The following is a 13704-nucleotide window of genomic DNA, read 5'->3' as shown; positions in this document are numbered from 1 at the left end:
TTTGAAATGCCATCCAGTCTTGTGGTTCTTTGGCAAGATCATATGTTTTTGCTAAAGCGTAACTCTTAGAGCAAAATGGTGTCAGAGTTTGGCCCTAGTACACATTTTAAGAACATTCTTGCCTGGCAAGGACAGGTAATAACTACTTTGAACAATTAACTAGACAAAACTGACTATTGTTATGCTGCCAGATTTCAACTGATGGACTTCAACAATTTTAATAATTAATATGAAGAAAAAGAATATGAATGCCCCTTTCTGAGTTTCAATCAAATTAGCTGTTTATTTTTTTAGGACCTGTTACTTTCCAAAAGTTGCATAGTCAGTACATAAGGCTGGCACAAAAGTAGTCATGAAATATGCTCCCAGCTCACCTGTGGTTACCCAAAAAGGAGTTTAATATGATGAAATATAGCATAGATATAGTCTAAATGATTTAGTTTTTAACAGGAAACTCAATGTTTTTGATATAAATTATTGAAATGTCTACTTCTTCATATAAACTTTGACATAGTTTTTTGAATATTTAAATGTTAACAAAGGACATACATGCATATAGGGTAGTACACTCCTTGCCTCCACTTCTGGTTTAACTTTCCGTGCTTTCAGTTATTTGTGGTTCAACAATAATCTGGAAGCAGAGGATCCTCCTTCTGACATAAGGTCAGAGGTGAATAGCAGCCTAATACTATGTCTGTGTCCTTCCCCTCATTTCAAATCATCAGGGAGGCGTTTTATCATCTCACACCACAAAACGAAGGATAAGTATAGTACACTATGATTACACTACGATTTTTTAAAAGATTTACTTGAGAAAGAGTGAGAGAGAGTGAGTGGGGGGAGGGCAGAGGGAAAGAAACTCAAGCAGACTCTGCTGAGCATGAAGCCTGACATGGGATTCAATCTCATACTTCTGAGACAAAATCATGAGTTAGATGCTCAACTCAGGGGGCCACAGAGGTGCCCCTACATTAAGATATTTTGATAGAGGCTACATTCATGTAACATTTATTATAGCATATTATTAAAATTATTCTATTATTAGTTACTACTGTTAATCTCCTACTGTGCCTAATTTAGAAATTAAACTTTGTATAGGAAAAAGCAAAATATATATAGGGTTTGGTATTATGTGCAATTAGGCATCCCCTGGGGGGGTATCTTTGAATATATCCCCTGAAGATGATGGGGGGGGCGGGGAGAGATGGGATGTGCTTTATGATTAGATTGCTTCCCTTATTTTTAAATCACTTCAATTATTTGACTGGGAAAACTTATTAGCAGGTCTTTGCTTTTGGACAACTCAGTGATCACTTAGCTTTCTGTGTGTTTTTGCCAAATTCTCTACACTGACCAGAGAGGGGTTGAGAACCTATTCAGGGTTTGTCACTGGCCTGGGTGGAACATCTTCATCACAGGTGCTGAGCTGTGTGTTGGCTTCAAGTTGACCTGCTAATTCAAATGAATAGACTGTTTGCTCAAAAACATGAAATTGTATCTCAATGCCTGCCCTCCAATTAAAAGTCATCACTATAGTTCCCAGCTACAGTTGGCTAAAGGAATATTAAGAGTTTTTCATAAAACCCTAATTGTACTCTCCCACCCATTGTTGAAGGCACATTTATCAGTGAAATCTCTGCAGAAGCACTTGGCTGTTTCTTGGTTGGCTCTTACTGCTGTGAACTCTTAAGCTGTGGAGAGGAAAATAAAAAACATGGTCCCCTATTCGGGCCTGCACAGACTCCTGTCAGTGATGGTGAGAGAGTGGGTTGCTAAGCTGCAGGAGGCCAGCCCCCGCTGGTGTTCATCTAGCTTCGGTCTCCTGGTCCTCCTGCTAGATGGTTGTCCTTCAGCTCCTGCGGACAGATGCTCTGGGGCCTGACGGCTCCGGTGTAGGCCTGGCCTGCATTTCTCTGCCCCTGGGGTTCTGTGTCATCTTCAATTCCCTTTACTTGCCAGGCTGCTGCTCCCGAGTGGCTGCTCCCTGGCCCTAAGTTTCTGGAGTGTTTACCTGCCACCCGGTATGTCCAAACTATCTGGCTGGATTTCAGCTTTGTCTCTGAAAAGCCCCAGTCTTTTGCAGAATCACATGAAGAACTGACAGCATTCTTTTATTTAGCTTCTTTTCTGGTCATTGGGGTCCTGTCTGCTAAAATGTGTCAATGTCCTTCACCTTTCTGAGTTTGAGGATTTGTTCTCAGGAAAATATGCATTTTGTCCTCCAGTTGCAATTCCTATTTCAGCAATGCATAGGAGAACAATTTCTTCCTACACAGGCTGTGGATAGCACCGTTCCCCAATGTCTGTAAATGGGGCCTGGTTCATAGTTCTAATTAATTAACTTTATTAACTTGGAGCTGAAAGGAGGTGGCAACTTAAACAAGGAAATAAAAAGCACTGGACCTCACAGACTGGTTCCACATAACTGCTTTTTAACTGAAGGTAAAAGAGCAGTCATTTACTTACTGCACATAATAAAGCCAAATAGATGCTTAGATAGACGGCAGAGCACAGTCGAGCTACAGCTTATCCACAGAATATGCTAACTGCAAAAAAAAAAAAAAAAGCCCCAATTTTTTTTTTCACTTAGTGCAAGTAGCAAGTTTTATTTTCTTGACTATAGAATTAAGAGTTAATGTGATGCCCCAAATGAGGTAAAATTGCAACATTTGAATAGGAAAACCTTCCTTGACACACTTTAGATCTTTGTTAAACTCATTGATTGTCATATCAAAGAAACTGCAATTTCAAATTTGTTCACAGAAAAAAAAAATCTGTTACTTAGGAAGTTTCAAAATGGCAATTCTATCCCAGAGTCACAATTACCAAGGGAAAAATTCTCTCTCAGTTCAGACATTGGGCAGCACTGCAGTATCATATATATCCTCTTGATACAGAAGCAGGTATGTTTTACAAAAAGTGCATACATTCTTAGTACATCATTTTTGGATATGTGCCCAATGGCCTTATAGTCTCTTACAGGGTCTAATGAACATGAATTCAACAATGATAGCAATGAGCTTACATGCATTTCCTCACAGCTCTCTTACATTCCATTTTATGTTTCTGATGTTACGTTGATAGCTTGAAGATCCAATGAAAGAGAAACTCGGACCCATATAAACAACATGCATGGGATATGTATATACATATATGCACACACATATGTATATATATCAAGAGTTAATACCAATGATTTGAGATTCATTAATGCTGAAAACAGTACAGTAAAAACTACAGTGACTTAGAAAAATGGTATTTTCTTCAGGACACATTGCTGAACACATGGCCACCTACCTGCTTTCTAAAGCATTATGTATAATTTCACCACCAAATATAGAACACATGAATACTAGGAGACAAGAAAAGCATTAAAACCCATTACCATCTTGAATAAGCCAAGACCTCAAGTACATAGAAAAAGCACTGCAATCATGTTATTTAGCTTTATTTTTCTAATATAGACCATAATTTAAACTATATAAAGTCACCTATATAAAAAGCAATTTTTTTCAAGTGGTATCGCTTAGAGCATGGTTTTATATTTGGCTTAATCATTTTTTACCAGTTTAATTTATAAAGCTCGTAATCTTGCCAGCAGGGCTTCAACTTCGGGAACAGATTCGTTTTTAGAAACAGAGCCAAGAAGTTCCATTTCCTTTTTTCTGTTGCTTTCTACATTACAGGCTTCCTTCTTCTCAACTGCCTTGATCCTCCCCGTAGACGTATGAGTGTCTAGATTATAATTAAGCTCCTTGGCGACTGGAGTCCTCGTTGAGTTGCAATTGATATTGTAGTGTGAACGTGACCCTTCTGTCAAATGCACTTTCTGGTTTTCTAAAGTAAGGAAGATAGAAACAGAGACTTATCACTGTGGTAAGGAAGGACTGCACATTATGAAACATTGATTTAAAATAATTATTCTCAAGTCCTCTTAAAATATTCAGAGAAAGGTAGGTTGGAAATAAATACATGTAGTTTAAGAATAAAGTATAAATAGACAACCCTTTCCTTAGCATCCATGCTGATGCCCTTCTGGTCTCTGCTCAGATGCTCTACTAAGCAGAGAGGCCTTCTAGGACCGTTCAACAGAAAGAGCGCCGCCCCTTTCTATCACACATTGACCCCTCTTCATAGAACTTCTAGCCACCAGACACATCATATACCTGCTTACTGATCCACTGTCTGTCTCTCTACTAGGATGTGAGCTCCAAGATGACAGGGACATTGTTCTAAACATCAGGGCCTAAAACGGCCCCGGGGCAAAGTGGTGCTCGATAGGTATTGAGTAAGGAAATCCTCTCCATACTCTAGGACCCAAGATATACATTAGCTGCAATACTAATGAGATTTTTTGTTTTGTTTTGTTTTTTCTTAAAACTAAAACAGAAAGGAAATTTTTTTTACTAGGTCTTTAAAAACTCAATGATTTCCTTCAAAAGTAATACTGCATTTGGCAGGCAAATTAAACGTTCCTAGCAAATCAAAACTATGGCCTAGTCCATCAAATATACACACATATATTCACAGACTTGTATACATATGCACACATGTATATTTTTATTGATAAGTGACACTGAACCCGGTATGGAAGGCTGAAAGGGGAGAGTCGCAATAGCTCAGGACTGATGGCTCTGACTGATTGACTTTCACAGGGAATGCTGGATTTTCTTTTAATTAACTGACTGGCCTATCGCACAACCTTATGAGTTATTAGACCTCCAGCTGGTAAAAAACAGACACCCTCAATATTCATGTAACCTTGAACAGGGCTTGAAAATGGCTTCAACAAACTTGACATGACATTTAAAGTTTTTTGGTTATTCGCCGAGAGATGTTCCATTATCCCAATAGTAATGACTTTGGAGCACAAGCAGTCACTCATGACAGTGTGTTTTATGTGAGTGCTGAAAATTCCAACCGAAAACAGCTTGTACATTAAAAGGTGGCTGCTGAAGATATTTACTGCCCTGTCATTTCCTGACCAGGGGCTTCCAGTGATGGATGAGTATTTTACACACTTTCCTGGACAATCTCAACAAATTTTAGAAGTATGATCACCTTTTAGCTGTTGGAAGAAAGTAAATACAGTTTTCCTATCCCCTCCTCTATCAGATGGCCAATTGTTACTCAAAAATCAAAATCTAACAGAGCACTGATTTTCTTAGAGCTGTTTATGCTTTATAATTTATAATGTACATATTGTGTTTGCAGTAAAGAGGACAGAGGTCATAGTATTCCTGCAGTTCCCATGACTGTGCAAATTTATTATTTCTTTTTTATAGTATCCAACCTCCTGTCCCCAGAATGTCTGAGAACTGCATTTGTAGCTAAGTGGAAATCTTTGGTCAGCTTACTGTCACAGATGCTCCTGTCTTTTCCTGTCATTTGATTTCTGGTAAACGACTTTATCAGGAGGATGCTGCCAATGAAGTCGCCGGTATTCTGATGCTGGGCAACTCTAGCTCCAGTTGTTATGGCAAAGACGACACTAAGTTGGCTGAAATATGGGTGCATCATAGACACAAAGTATTCCATACCTTCTCTGGTTATGAATGGTTCAAGCCCAATTCCATATGTGGCAAAATGAAAAAAGAGCATGGGATTTTGAGGATTGAAATTCACACTTCTGCTTGGCTTTAGCAAGTTAAACTTTGTGTCTTAGGTTCTAATAATCAACATCAAAGAGTAGTTGTGAGAATTAATGCAACCAATGTGGGTGACTGATACTAACTTCAAGATGCTTGTTTTCCACTTCTATAAAAGCTGCTGCTTTTTATTTTATTTATTTATTTTTTAAGATTTTATTTACTTAAGAGAGGGAAGGAGTAGTGGGGAGGGGCAAAAGGAGGGAGAGAGAGAGAAGCAGACTCCCGCAGAGCAAGGAGCCCGATGGGGCTCTATCTCAGGACCCAGAGATCATAACCTGAGCTAAAGGCAGATACTTAAACGGCCGAGCCACCAAGGCACCCATCTATAAAAGCTTCTTAAGGGATGCATCTACCACCCAAAGCTGGCCGTTCTGACTTTCTGGTGATTGTACCAGTGAGGCCTGAAATATCATTTTATTAACAGCTTGCATTTATACAGTACCTTTATTTATAACGCATGTGTTGCACTCTAAACATTACCGCCCTCATTTTATAGACTGAGAGGTAAAAGCAAAAGGAGGTTAAGGCATTTGGTTAGACTTAGTTACTGAGTAAATCAGTGGCAGAAGCCAAATGCTGTCTCTACAGATACTAAGGCTGTCTTAAGCAAATTTGAAAAGCTTTTTGCCAAAGAAAAGTGCTAAGTAATTCCAAGCTAAGTTTCACAATAATCATATCCTGTACTTATACCTCAAAATGCTTTCTGTCACATTTAATTCTCTCAATAACTATGTAAAGCAGATCACAGACCCATGTAAACTATCTCAGTACAGTATGTCCAAGGTCATACTTATGCTCCTTTTTTCTTTCTGGATCTTACTGAAATTTGTGACAGTGAATTTCAAGTATGACCTTACTACTACTGCAATTCCCTCGTCCATTCATTCTTCCATTCTCCTAGACAAATATTTCACACCTTCTCCTTTCTTATTCAATGTTCAACGTGTTCTCCTATGCTGTCATTTAACTCGTTCGGAGAAACAATCAGGAAAGAACTCTCATAAGCTTCCACCCGCCTCCGATAGCTACTCACTGCATATAGACTCCTTCCCTCCTCAGGGTCTCCTGTGCTCCCCTCTGAGACAAACCTTCACAGTGAGTACCACATGCTACTGTCATTTGTCTATTCAAGGACATCCCTCTGGCAGCTGTTTCTTTTCTCTATAGGAAAGGTTTCCTTCTTCATGTGATCACTCCCCTCAGCATACAAGTATGTTGCAATAGCCCCAATCTTTAGAGAAAAAAAAAATGTATTTGACTCCACATCCTCCATTTACTACCTCAATTGTTGACTGCCTTTACAGCAAAACATCTCAGAAGAATTGCCCATTCTTACTGTCTCAGTTCCTCTCTTCCCATTTTTCTCTTGAACCCACTCCAATCATGCTTTTGACCCTTTACTCCTCTGAAACAGCTCTTGTCAAGGTCACTAATAAACTGTGTGTTGCTAACAGCAAGGACTGTATATCCACTTGGATATTTTAGTCCTCCTTCACTCAGCCTATGCCAGATCCAAGGATGAAATGCCTAGCAGAACCCGGCTTTTCTTTAACTGTGGGCTCTTTGAACTTCTTTGGAGGCTCAGGTGGATAACACTGGGCGGGTCAATGCAGGCAAGAGCATTTCCACCCTTTTAAGGAAACTCCAAATATTATTTTGTTCCTACAGCACGCCCACAGATAAGAGAAAAACCAAGCTGGCATTTAACTCCTCTGTGGTTTCAGGTGGAGAATCTTTTATGAGAAGCGACAGACAAGATGACACAAAACGGAGAGCGGCCATTCCTGAAACCACCAAAGAAATGAAAAAGAAAGTGCACCAGGGCTTCTTTAAGACTGAACTTAGAGTTCTTAGATAACAACTCTTCACTGCAGCCCTCACATTTATCTCTCCACACCTCAGTAGTCTCCAGGTGGGAGACGATTGCAGTTTCTTTTTCTTCACTTTGTTCCCAGTCACGGGAGTCCCAAACTGTGGAGCTGAGGAAGTTTCATCTGAAATTGCAAAGCTGATAAAGTTGAGATGGAGGAGTCTGCCATCCCACTGCCACTAGCCACAATATTTACAGGTAGAAGGAAGCTCCCAGGCAGGAGGCTCATTCACGTTGATTATAATGCTGGTTTCAAAGCCAGGTGGCTTTTGCCATTACTAGTAAACATCAGCCTTCATGTGGGCTGACCTATAGATACAAATTCCACACAAAAACATGCACTTGGTTTTTAAATGGTTCACTTCAAATATTGGGGGATGGCACAATACTTTAAGTTGGAGAGAACTCTCCATAGGTGCTCAAAGGCATAAAATAAATCGTAATTTGAAGCCAGTGGGGTCACTGCCTTTTCTCAAAAAACTAGAATGTTCCAAATACAAGATGACACCCTTGGACACTTTCAATGAAAGATAAGCCTGGGGTATCAAAAAAAAAAAAAAAAAAAAAAAAAAAGACTTTTCTATATCTCACCAATTCAAATCCCTGCCAGTATACATTCTTAAATGGAAACTAAAATGTATTAAGGCAAAGCAGAATGGTTGCTTCACTCTCCAGAGAGAGGAGGGTTGTGCTATTATTTTATGAATCAAATCCAGGGCTTTACAAGATGTTAAAATGGATGTTTGTGAAGGGAAGTATATCTAGGACTATGGCCAATACACAGGACCATTGGTGATTATGGTACAGATGGCAAGGACCAGCTGCTATTCTTAGCAGTAGGTCAGTAAGGGAATCTAATCCACACATCTTGTTTCTAAGTTTCTGTGGAAATAAACTATGGGGATACATGTGATTTTCCTTTAAGACAAAAAAGAAAAAAAAAAGGAAAACCAAAAATCCCAATTTCAGTTTAATTCCTCAGATGATTCTCATTCTAAGAATTGATTCTGGAGTCCCACAAGAGCCCCCCCCACCCCCCCACCTGTTGAAACCTGTTGAAAAGTTGAATGGCTCTTAAATACAGAGAAACCCCTGGACTTAAACAGGAGAATAAAAACCTTCAACTAGATTTAGGGCTGGATCCCACATGACCTTTGGCGGACTACAGAAGTGGATGACAACTAAACAAACAGTAGAAAGCCGAAACAAAAACACCTACCAGCCTGAGCTCATTTCCCCCTTGTTTCCCTGAGTAACACGGGAAACTAGGAAAGTTGCTGACAAGAGAGTAAACATAAATGGACACGGCTAAGCCTCCAGATGAGGAACTCTTCCAGCCAACAGTTGATATGCTTAAGCTAAGACAAGGCTGAGGCCCTGGCTGATGGCCCTTGGGAAAAACCCTCTCAGTGGCAGGAAATCTCAGTTATGGTTTAGAAAGAGGTAGTATTCCCTTTAAGTCCATATTGATCCCTCATCACATTGTGGTTCTAATGGGCACTGGCTTCTTAGAAGTGCCAGCTCTCAGGTGAAATATAAAATTGAGCTCCTGCCTTTTGTGGTCACTGGTGAACCTGTGGCAGCTTTGACAGGAGGAAGAATACAAGACTCTCATGTCCTAAATTGACTGCCTCAGTTCAGACTTCTTGAAGTTTGGTCTCTTTTCCCCATTTTTTTTTTTTTTTTTACCTTTTGCTCTTAACTATTACTTTGACCTACTAAGTAGCTGTTTGTTTCACCCCAGAAATGGCTTTACTTTGGTGTGAGAAAAAAATAACCCATAAATATAATTTTTAAAGCACTACTGGGTGTACATGATAGTAAAGTGTGTGACAAATATATGTTTTTAATCTATGCAATAACTGAAGTTAGTGCGGCCACCAGCAGCCCATCTCCCTGTGGTTTTCCTTACTGTTGATTTACTGATGCTATAAATAATTGTCTTCCCTTAGTTTCATTTTGCTGTTCATTTTACCTTTTGTACTGAAAATGTGTAAAAATGACAAAAAGAGCCAAAGGGCATTTTGTATACAGTCAAAATCTTTTGGGAGTGCCAAGAGACTCTTCTGGAAACCCATTACATAAAAACAAAAAACAACAAAGCAATTACTCCCCCAATTCAAAAAAGACAAAGAGAATGATAAAAGGTATCTGAATAGAGGAAATAATTGATACTTGTTAAAGAAACATGTACAAAATGGAGCCGCTTGTGCTGAGCCCCATGTCACCAAGCCATGACTTTATATCTAACCAAACTGCAGTTTAAGCCTCATCCAGGAACGTAATTAAAGGTTACCAATCAATCTGGAATTACCTGACCAGCATAGTGAGGGAATCTGCCCAATCGAACCTTTCTGATCTTTTCAAAGGAAGGTGACCTTGCCTGAAATAATATACCCTTTCCTCACCTCACCCCCTTTCAGCCTATAAAAGTCTTCTATTTCTTACAGCTCTTTACTATATGTTAGATGGGATGCTGCCCAATTCATAAATTTCTGAATAAGGCCAGCTTGTTCTTCACATTTACTCAGTTGAATTTTGTTTTTGAATAGATTTAGAGGCAGCAATGGGATATGAAGCGAACTTTTGGGAGCTTTGGAAACCACCAGAAACACAGGAATGGTATCTATGAATGTTTTTTGAGTTTTTTCCTTGCCATTTCTGAGGGCTCCAAGTTCCTCTTGGTTCTGACTTCAGCTCTTGCATTGAGTTTCTAATCTAATTGGGTTTCTAGTCAGTTAGACATCTGGAGCAGCTAGCTGGTAGTTTAGGTCACAATTCTTATTTAATTGGTGGAAACTCCCGGCCCTTGATTCAGTCCCAAAATCCACATGGGAACTCTTAGTGGGAGTTAGCAGTTCCCCAGTTATGTGGAGCCCCCAGTCCCCATTTGTTTAAGTCTGATGCTTTAATACTTCTCCTGGTCCAAGGTTCTATGGTGGGAACAATAGTGGCTACACAGGGGCTTTTCTTGTCTGGGCTGCAGCAACATCTTTTGGTTACTGCTAGTGTATTAAGGCGTACACATTTGTCTGTCTTGTTTAGTAGTAGCCTTTATCTACACAAAAGGAGTCTGGGAAGCAACTTAAAAATTGGCAAGGAAAGGTCTAGCATTTAAAAGCTGTTACAGTTCTTGCCACCTAACCTAAAGACTCATGTTAGGCTAAGTTGGTCATGGAACAGGTCAGGTCGACCGGTGAGGTTGTCACTGGACAACCTCAATTTCTGTGCAGCGAGGTACACAGCAAACACTACACAACCCACAGAGGCACATCCTTTTTAAGTATTAGTTTAACTCCCAGAGATCCAAAGGCTTAGCTTTAAAAAAAAAAATTTTTTTTAATGAGATCCTTAAATTCCAAAAAGTTGAGCATACCACCTTCCAGCATACCTGTTGAGTTTGTGTCTAAGAACTATGGTTACAGAACATATAAATATCTACAAAAATAGCAAATTCTTACTAATGGCAACCAAGATCGTTCATCTAAAAAGTGCACTCAAAATCAAGAATTCCTGAATTAAATGGAATGGGGTATGTTCTAAAAGGTTTCAAGATTCCAAATTAACTCCACTAAAAAATTTATAGCAAAAGGATCATGAAAAACTAAAGACATAAGAGGTGCCTAAAATAAAGGATGATAACACTGACAGGACTCCTACTGCTGTACCTTCCACTACCTGAGTACTCACATTGTAACTCTGAACTGCCTTTTCCACTCTGAAGAGACTATCAAACAGTTACCTTTACAATAAAACCACCAAAAGTTATGGGTGATCCTTCTCAGGTATCTCTCACTCCTTGGTCAAAACTTGAAAAAAGGGCCATAATGATGGAAATTTCTTAAAGGTAGGATCTCCTAAAGTATTCTGAAGAATTTAGTCATTATTGGGGCCTCTGACCCCAATCTGTCATATCCTTATCAGCTTGTACAAATGATGGTGGGACCCCATGAAGCTCAAAAACGGATGTGGGAAGCAAAATGGTTTTTCAGCATGGTTCCCTCATGGACCAATAAAATCTCCTGAAATAGCAACTAACCTTTTACAAGCCATTCCTAAGGTCTTCTGAGCCTGCAGGGATTGGTTACTCAAACACAAAAGCTAAATCCGTGGCCAACTTTATAGCTTGTCTGGAAGCTATCTTTCCTACAGCATTCCAAATTCCATACAATAAACATCACCCAAACTGCTCTTGTTGCCTTAGTAGTAAATACATTATCTCCTAAGTGGTTTGATAAAAAGGCAGAACCAGGATCAGAGATCACCGGTGTGTCTGAACTCACATCCATAGCTGAATATTGTGTAAGGTACTTGGAACACAATTGCAGACAAAAGTCTACCGAGTGACCTTACAGCTAAAACAGATCCAAGGTCACCTGAGATAACCCCTGGCTGCCCACACCACTCTCTAGTCATCCACCATTAGAATGATAGCCCAAGAGTCAATGTTACATTTGTAATCAACTGGGACACTGGAAAAAGAAGTGCACTCAAAGGTCCTATGCAAATTCTTAACATCAGCTCGAATTAAATAGCTCTTTGGTCAGAAGCTGAAAATCGGAGTCTGATGGGAATACTTTTAAGTCTTTCTCCCCTTAGCTAAAATAGAACTATGTAACCAGAAGGCAAGAAAAACTTTCTAGCACCTTCATAAAAGGATTTATGAGTGGATCAGCCTACTACGTTAAGTTGCAACCCAATTTCTTGAGGAATTAAAAGCAACTGTCCTTACCTTACGAATCTTTATAAAACCAGAGAAGTAGCTCCAGAAAAAAATTTAAAGCCCACCTATTCTATCAATCCCCAGACCTCCTCAATTTATCTTGAAAGGATTGTAAATGTTGTAAAATTTGGTCCTAGTTAACAAAAGTCAAGCTCAGAGGAACTTGCATTCCTTCCCTGTGTCTTTGAGATCTACTAGATCCCTCCAGGAATTCTTACCTCTGTCATTGCTTTAAAATATCAACTTCAGGAATATGAGTGGCTACAGATGGTGGCTGTAGGAAGACCCTGAATTCACCTCTTCCATGAGCACACCAAATCTACACCTCTTTATAGAACAATTCTTCCTGAAGAATGGAGGGCTGAGTGAAGTTTCTGCACAACAAAAGAGCTCAGATAGAGAATAAAAGAGAGATGGAGACAAAGGACCTGTGCAGGTTCATCTGCTATGGGACACGGGGAAAAAAAAAGGCACCACAGTTTAAGAAAGTAACTAGCATATAAAGGAACCAGCCCTAGAGCCACTCCCTAGAGCAGAGCTGCTGGAATTCTCTCTAGGTCAGAGGGGCTGGCAAGTGCCACTGTTTATGGTCCTCCTCCACCTTGAGAGTGCAGATGGGAGCAGAGTCCAGGCTCGATAACCAGACTGCCACCTTTGGGAGCCCTGGGCACCTGGCCCATAGCAGCCCTAGACGGCATGGTTTAAAAGAGCTAGAATATAAAGGATCTAACCCTGGAACTTGGCCAAACAGCACGAGAGCTCTCCAGGATGAATGGGCTGTTAAGTGGTACAGTTTCCATTTCCCCTTCACATTTATAGTATGGACAGCCAGGGTTCAGGCACCCTAGCTGGCCTACCACCTCAGTGAACCCTGGGTCCCACAGCCCACACTAGACCCAGCCACGCCATTCCCTGGCAACCCAATATGGCACACACCGGGAAACCCCTAATCAGTGCTCACTACAGCTTTAGCCCTCTCACCAAGATAACATAGGTACAAAATACCCTGAAACACTCCAGACCCTTACTCTGGTTCCAGACAATTTGCCTGGGCACCTTCAGCACAGAGCACCTTGGGAGATCCTGGCCTGTGTACTTCTGGGCTCCAACTGCCACCTGGGAAGAATGGGCCCTTGGCCTTTACATGCCTCAACTTTAGCCACTCTACTAGGGTGCACCCTGAACGGAGGGCCCCGAGATACCTCGGTTTGTACTCACTTCAGCTTTAGCTGTTCTGCCAGGGCACCCTCCAAGGAGAGAGCCCCAAAACTGCACTGGCATGCCCAGTTCAGTTATGGTCATCCCACCAGGGCAGCCCTAGCACAGAGGGCCCCGGGAACCCAGCCCATGACAACTCAAGCTCCGGCCAGCCAAAGTCACCAAATAAACACAGTCTATACAGGGAATGACCACACATAAGATTATTTCTTCAAGCTTAGAAGTAGCTTTTCTGCCTAATT

General features: G+C 40.5%; 1 protein-coding gene across 4 annotated transcripts in view; it reads right to left on the bottom strand.

The window, feature by feature from the left end:
* Positions 1 to 235: 235 nt before the first annotated feature.
* Positions 236 to 13704, bottom strand: part of DIAPH3 (diaphanous related formin 3) — a 506201-nt gene continuing 492732 nt past the window's right edge. For 2 of the 4 annotated variants that reach the window (XM_059144199.1, XM_059144200.1), the window contains one exon: positions 236 to 3837. In XM_059144199.1, coding sequence (XP_059000182.1) covers positions 3575 to 3837 — 263 coding nt within the window. In that variant the 3' untranslated portion in view covers positions 236 to 3574. The remainder of the gene's footprint in view (positions 3838 to 13704) is intronic. The other 2 variants (XM_059144201.1, XM_059144202.1) reach the window with 1 other exon arrangement.

Source organism: Mustela lutreola, chromosome 13, assembly GCF_030435805.1.
Source record: "Mustela lutreola isolate mMusLut2 chromosome 13, mMusLut2.pri, whole genome shotgun sequence".
Taxonomy (NCBI): Eukaryota; Metazoa; Chordata; class Mammalia; order Carnivora; family Mustelidae; genus Mustela; species Mustela lutreola.
Note: the sequence above shows the minus strand (reverse complement) of the source record. Positions and strands in the feature narration are given on the sequence as shown.